The following is a 7,500-nucleotide window of genomic DNA, read 5'->3' as shown; positions in this document are numbered from 1 at the left end:
GAGATGTTAAAAACGTAATAAAAAGAGGGGGTCACCGTGCTTGTTTTCACGCCACAATACTGACAAATACGGTTATTTAGGTGACGTTTGGTAATCTCCGTGCGCAACAAATAAGCTCGATTATTTTTCAATGCAGCGTGTTATATCACATAGAGTTTGACTTTCTTTGATTGTTTATTCATCTACGTCCCAGAAAAAATGTCTTCAAATACTCTGCATTTTTTTATCCTTTAAATGAAACATGATTTGCACATGCGCTGTTGGGTCTGATATGTCTCCTTCTTCAGTATTTATTTCATTTGCCAAAAAAGTGGCCATAGATTTCTGCTAATTTTTTTCTCAGTGATTGAGGATACTGTTATCATTGAAATTATGAAATAAAAAATGGGGGTCACCGTGCTCGTTATTGTGTTACGGCTGCTGATAACGCGCGCATTCCAGGCATTTTCTTGTAATTCCGAGCGAGGACTGGGGCGAATATAACAATGGCGTCTTTCGAATGCGCCTGGAAGGAGTTTGGAAGGTGGAAAAAACATTGAAAAAGTGTCATTTTTGGTCTGTTTCGTCGGGAATTGAGACGCATGCGACCAATATAGAACTTAAATGAAGGTGAGTCATACTTTCATTGATTTGATTTTAAAGTTTAGTTGATATTTTCAGCACACTGTTTTGTTTCGTATTCAATATCCGCAGTATGCTTCCAGAGCCATGAACTGAAATTTTATTGCTCATTATTTGACCAAAATAGATTATCCTCACAACAGTGCTGTACTCTATATGTGCAAAGAAAGGTCCTTCCTGTGAATAGAGCATTTGAGGCTTAATCAAATACAGAAACTTGGAAATCAGTTCGTAGGCTTAAATGCATTCCATCGATCTTGTACAACGGCAGTCTTTTCCTCTATTGTACCATTCAGTCGTTTGTATACAAAAAGGAATATTAAATAGCGAATGCTTGTGACAGCTTTTAATCGCTGCTGTCTGGTTATTACGTTTACGTTTACGTTATAAACGGCTTATTAATATTCGTACCAGTTGTAGCTGTGGTTACATCTTTTTGCAAGTTACAAATCAGTGAAAAAATTTACAATGTTGAACAGAATCCTCCTATTAGCTGTCACACGTACTTTTCCGTTAAACTTTTCTTTCAGCACAAGTTCCAGCCCATCTGCTCCCCCTCTCTGAAATGCCAACTGCAAGTGCTGGAATCCCAGCCCAGACTCTGCAATTTTGGTAGCCATTCCAGCGGAAGTGACCTTCTTGTCGAGCAAAGGATGGAGTGTTCGCTGAAGTACATTTCTCTGGGCAAGGCAGACATTATGCTCCTTGACCCATGATACGGAGAAGCTGTGTTTTCTCAGCAGCTTTGAATTGAGGAACTTGTTCACAAGTTGATACAGGGCCTGGACATCTGAAATTGCATTATGGGCTTCATAGCTGCAGTGTAGAATTCTCTTGACTGTATGATTTGCGCTGAGGCAAGAGCTCTTTGAAGGCTGGTAAAGTGTCGGAAAACCCAGAAACAATGGCTGAAAATTCTTTATCTACCCCAGTGGACTCCAGCGCTTTTAAGAGATGCTTCCCATCAAAAGATTTACAATTGTGAGCTATCAACAGACATGGTGCCTTGGGCCTTAGCCATGATATCATCTGAGATAATCCCTCAGCCAGTGGAACTGCTCGGACTGGACGAGAATTATAAAAGAGAATTCCATGGTGAAAGGTGAGCTTATTCACTGATGAAGCACTGGGTGATATAGGTCTGGTTGGAAGGATGTAAACCTCAAATGCATCTGCCCCATCAGTTGCTGCAATTTGCAGAATTTCGGTATCATTACCTGTCAAAAATGAGGAACTTCATTATATTTTTCATTGTAATAATAACAGTGAGCCTGCTCACTAGTTAAATAACACAAACTACATGTTAATGTAGTCTAAGCTTTGTGTTGGTGCCTATGGGATTCAAACCTTGCTCTTTCTTAGCACTACAGTGCTCTACCAACTGAGGTACAGTATGAAGACCCATACATTGGGAGTAGGCCAATTTAGTGAGTTCATGAAAGGAATCAAACATGAAATGAATATGATGCGAACTGTGGAAATACCAATGAAATGCATATGTGCTGCTAGCGCTAATGCAGTGGCCATGGGTTTGAATCCCATTTAAGTGCTAAAAATAGTTTCTTAGGCTTAATTTGCAATTGCTTAAATTGCAATCATAACTACAGTGGTCACATATTAATTTCATTTGTATATCTGCAGTTCACATCATATTCATTCTATATTATATTATATATATAACAATCATTGTCTTGAAATGAATCAGTGATATTACCTCGGGATGATGTCTCCAGATCAAACAATATCTTAATGTAATCTTGTTCGGGCACCATACTGGACACACAGGGCTTGGGGGGTGATGGAATCTCAACTGCTTCTGTTTCTGGCAAATATCCCATGCCACTCTGATACTGAGAACCTTCCCTGGTTTCTGCCTGCTTTGTTTTTGACAACCTGTGGATTGTCAATGATTTTATTATTTTTAAAATTCTACATTTACATGAAAAATTCATTAATTCTTATTTACAGAGAACATTCATCATCAGAACACACTTTCCAGATCAGATACTGTAGTTCAACCGTAACATCAAGCTTTCAGCTTTGCCCTAAATCATTAGTTTCAATGCCATATGTTTTTATTTACCTCTTCTCTTTGTGCCCTCTTCTTTGTATTTTGAATTTCTTTGTTTGCTGCCTTGCTCTTTGAAGTGACATTTTAGCATCCATTCTTTTCGAGTGTTTAAGCCCATGTGTTCCAGGAGAAAGGTGAATTTCCTGAAGGGCCTGTGTATAAAAAGAAGAATGCCTTATTGCTACTTGCCTGCTGTACCATGTCTGCCTTTTCTAAGTAGGTTAAATGCTGCCAAAAGTGCCAGTACAATACAAATTAAATCTTTTTAACCAGACACTTAAAAATGTAAAATATTTATTCATTGATTTGGTATATGATAACTAATTTTATCACTTTTTACAAGTCGGTTATCACAATAAGATAAAAAGTAGACACATGGGTACTGAGTAACATCAATGTTAAAATAGATTGCAAAAGTCAAATTTTGAAAAAAAGAATTAAGAAACCAGAAATTTCTAAATTAAACCTTGGTGAATCATACTTGTCCACAGCACTTACCTGAGTCACATATGCATGGCCAATGTTTTTTTGGCTCACTGCACAGGCCACGCGATAGTCATTGCTCTCACTGCCACCATAATGCCTGACCTTTGGGGCTTTGCTGCCGATCGTATTATTCAGTGCTTCATTGGCTTGGCTGGATCCAAGTGGAGCTAGCTTTTCTGCATGCTGACAGTAAACCTCTATGATTTCTTGCAGGTCCTTCTTCAAATCGTCCCCCTCGAGGTCTTTACCATGTGGTAAAGTGCTGTGATGGTAATTGACTGGGTCTTGGAGATATTTACACCAAGAGGTGGAGCAAGTGGAATGATCCCCAAATGCGTGTGGAATTATTGCTTTTAGGCTTTTTCTGATCCCATCAGAGTCATTTTTGTTTTGTGTTATGGCGTAGCTGAAGCATTTTTGTAAATAATCAATCACTTTACCAGACAAATTTTTATGTGTTTTCTGTAGATTGTACATTGAGCTTCCAAAAGCTCTCTTTGCATGAACAATGTGTGACCATTTGTCCACATTGTGATTCACACTTTCTCTCACTTTTTTGATGGTGGAGGAATCATCATCTCCCACAAGAATAGCCACTTGAGCTTTGTGAGACTCTCCGCATGCCTTCACAAGTTCAGTGCATACATCTGCTTCCATGGCCTTAGACGACCCGTCCCAGTTACATCTACAGTCATGTGCCCTGGCTGTTCTTCCAGCTCTGGTCGCTGCTTCACAAGTTGCACACCTTTTTGATCTTGTCGCAAATGCAATAACTTTTCCAGTTTTTATTCCAATCATAGAACCAGCTCCTGATACATAAAAGGTCTTACTTTAAAGGTATGTTACTCAGGTTTGGATGTAGTTTCCTGTAAATTTTGGACACTTGTCTAGATGATACATGTAAATCATAACCAGCAACACATGGTGTCGGCAAACCAACTGCCCAAACTAGATAATAAAAGTGCTCAAAAATAAATAAATAGAAATATAAATAAATAAACAAATAAATTATCTTATCAAGCTGACATGTTTCAGTACTGTCCCACTTTTTTGTCTTCTGTTCATCTTTTGGGATTATTCTTTACAAGCTTTGAAGGCCAAGCAGATTTTATTTTCATGTAATTGGATCCTTATCAGGGATACCCTTTAAGCTCCTTTACTGGCAAACCTCAATACAAGTGTCAATGTACAGTATTTTTTGCTCATCAACCAATCCCTCCCTTGAAAAAGTAATTGCGGAAAGATAAGTCACTTATTTTCAGTGGCTGGAGTATCATTTCATTTACCATTTACAGATTTTTTGTGTTTGTTTTTAAAGCCCCTTTTATAATACACATCAGCAATACAACTTAGGTATATAATTTTTAGTTGTGTCACAATGGAGCCATTTTTCAACTGCATTTCCGCTTACTGTCAACAACCTTTGTAAATTATTTTCAGTACCTGTTAGACTATTATGACCCTTCCCTCTCTTCTGCCACCCCATGTCATAGGACGCCCCGATTGGCACTGCTTGATCTTGGATGCACCCCCACTCCATCTTTTCTTCCTCCATCTCTAGGTCACAGGACTTGTTTGCAATATTTTCTATGGCGGGGCCGATTTCACGTTCTCTTGCTTTCAGTGTGGTCACACAAAGAGTCGGGATATTAAGGGAAGATAACAGTGCATTGACATGTGTTGGTCCCATTCCTGCATGTAGCATGCCTAGGGTAGCGAATCATCAGATAAATTGTCGGGCAAACTATTAGTCAAAAAACATGATCTGCTACAAAGTCACGCAACAAACCTGCGGCGAGTTTGGTGTTGACGTCGAAGATTGGTCGTCCACGCATTGTTCCAGCCACCCTATGCGTTTTGTTCGTTTGGCAAACATTTATTTCCCCACAATCTGGATTGCAGCAGGTAATGTACAGGAAAGATCCTAACCCCGACACTGTTTCGTCCGATAAGATGGATAATTGAAGTGGCTTGGCACAAACTTTACATCCACCATCGAAGGCCTCTGCGAGCAACTCGAGCTCGACAACACGTCTACCGCTTATTTTACTACCATTCTGAACACATAAGGCCTCGTCACGGCTAGGCGATTTGTCTATCGAACTTTTCGCTAAATTTATCCTTCGTTCAACCTCCTTGCTACCTCGAAAGCGCCCTTTTTTGTCATGGGACAAGCGAGCCCTTTTTGCGTCCGCCATCTTGGATGTCGCAATGTTATGCGCAGTAGAAGATGCGCAGTGCAAAACCAGGGAATCACCTTAAAGCAGTTAAGTATAATATTCCTAAGCCATGGTTTTCAAGCGGTCTGGCGAAATCTGTAAGGAAGAAAAATATATTATATCAGCGTTTTCTGAGTAAGCGTTACAAAAGCGTTACAAAAGCAAATTAAACCACTCAGTGAGACTTGCGAAGCAATTCTACTGTGAGAAGAAAATAGAACAGCTAAAATCAAACCTGGTGCTTGTTGAATGAGATTTTAAATCGTAAAAGACGTAGTCATCGCTTACCTTGTTACTTTCAGATAGGCTCTCAAGAAGTTTCTAATCCGAATCAAATAGCCGATTTGTTTTGTAATGTTTTCACAAATATCGGTCCCTATTTAACTGATAAAGTTCTTATGTCAGATAAATTGCATTTTTTTTCTTTCTTTTTTTTTTACCGGAGTATAGTAGAAGATGGTGAATTCTATATTTTTAGAGAAGGCCAACGAACAAATCGTTATTGATGTACATCAGGGCCTGTCTAACGTAAAACGACCAAGCAATACCAGACATTAGTGACCAAACATGCTGATGTTGAAGTGAGTGGACAAAGGGTTAAAACATGTTTGGTCTAACTCAGATCAAACTCCACAAGCAAAGAACTATGGCTGAGCAATCGTGGTACGCATTCACGCGCCAAACATGTTCGATACGGCTGTCCAAACGAACAAAACTTCGCCCATCAAACACGAGGACAAAAGAAATGTTTTAAGGTGTTTGATCGAATGTTTGATGGCCTTCAAATTTTATCAAACACGATCAAACAGCACCAAACAAGGTCGCCAAACTGTAAAATTTTTGCTTGTTTATCGACCTCGACTTCGTCTCCGTCCATAAACACGCAATACTGCTTTACAAATAAAAAGAAGGGGGAGTCACGCCACATAACAAGCGATCAACCCAACCTCGTTCCCAGGGTCTCTCATCTTCCTGGGAACGAGGTTGGCAATCAACCCAGATTACTTCAGTCCAAACATCACCGGTCAATTCCGGTGCCACAGAGTCAGAGATCACCACCACAAAACCGCATGGTGAAGGTATCTTGAAAGCAGCGACATCGTTACAGTCAAAGTCGATTCCTGATACCCTGTGGCACTAAACCTTTAAATTTGTAGGTTTGATTTCTGCAGTTGTCTTAGCGATTCGCAAAAAAACATTTCTCAGAGAAACGACTTCGTTTCCGTCCATAAAACATGCAAAAAACGAACTTGGCCGATATCCAGCCATCTCGATCTCACGCTTGGTCAATACCCCATATATAGATATGTAAATAGCCGTACCCTTCCTTTTTTAAATAACACTGCGCAAAAAGGCACATATTCGCGACCGACTTTGCCCGAATACGGATACGCACACGTGGAGTGAACGATAATATCCTGAAGTATGCAAGGACGCACGACGCGACATACACCTCGAATATTCTACTTAGAATCCGGTCTGTTTTTCCGAATTCAAATAGAATACTTTGGAATACTTTGAAACATTCTAAACGACATACCCCGACTCCTTTTCTAAAAAAGACCAATATTGACCAGCTTCAAACAATGATGATCAGTAGTCATTGGAACATCTTAGTATGACAACAAATATTCGAGTCCGCATGCGACGCGAATACGACAGTGACGAAGGGTTTAGCAGACTTGAACACGCCCGAATACTAACGCACATCTCAAGTGCTCGCTGCATTTGCGAACCGTGCACCAACCCATAACAGTGCGGAATTTGGTATTCTGCAGTATTCAAACTCGAACAACTACGATCAAGAGTAGCAATGCCTATATCTCGTTCCTGAAATTCAGTGTGCATATTCTTGAACATGAACTTGTTTTATGTTTTATTGGATGTTTACGCTGTTGGGACGTTTATATGCTTTGGTCTCATAGGATTCCCCTTTCACATGGGGTCTTTACTTAGATCTATCTACGCGGATTACAGGAGTCTCCTTTTTGACAAACCTCTATCGCAGACGTTCTTAGGGCTTCGTCACGCTCTCCTAAAGGAATGGACAAGTAGCGAAGCCCTAATAACGTCTTCGTCGACTACTTTCTGTCTCGTGCAGTT

General features: G+C 39.9%; 2 protein-coding genes and 1 long non-coding RNA gene across 4 annotated transcripts in view; 2 read left to right on the top strand and 1 right to left on the bottom strand.

The window, feature by feature from the left end:
* Positions 1–7,500, top strand: part of LOC138000894 (uncharacterized) — a 47,190-nt gene that overhangs the window by 25,977 nt on the left and 13,713 nt on the right. The window lies entirely within an intron of this gene.
* Positions 408–4,185, top strand: LOC137999304 (uncharacterized). The gene is made up of 3 exons (XR_011122950.1): positions 408–609; positions 1,152–1,723; positions 3,392–4,185. It is a non-coding gene; the product is annotated as an uncharacterized lncRNA (long non-coding RNA).
* On the bottom strand, positions 1,714–3,344 carry LOC137999303 (uncharacterized). Its single transcript, XM_068845145.1, has 3 exons — positions 3,191–3,344; positions 2,705–2,844; positions 1,714–2,514 (listed from the first exon to the last, which is right to left on the bottom strand). The coding sequence occupies exons 2-3, from the start codon at positions 2,785–2,787 to the stop codon at positions 2,280–2,282; spliced, it is 318 nt and encodes a 105-aa protein (XP_068701246.1). The 5' UTR covers positions 2,788–2,844; positions 3,191–3,344; the 3' UTR covers positions 1,714–2,279.

The sequence above is a fragment of the Montipora foliosa genome, chromosome 4 (assembly GCF_036669935.1).
Source record: "Montipora foliosa isolate CH-2021 chromosome 4, ASM3666993v2, whole genome shotgun sequence".
In the NCBI taxonomy this organism is placed as follows: Eukaryota; Metazoa; Cnidaria; class Anthozoa; order Scleractinia; family Acroporidae; genus Montipora; species Montipora foliosa.
Note: the sequence above shows the minus strand (reverse complement) of the source record. Positions and strands in the feature narration are given on the sequence as shown.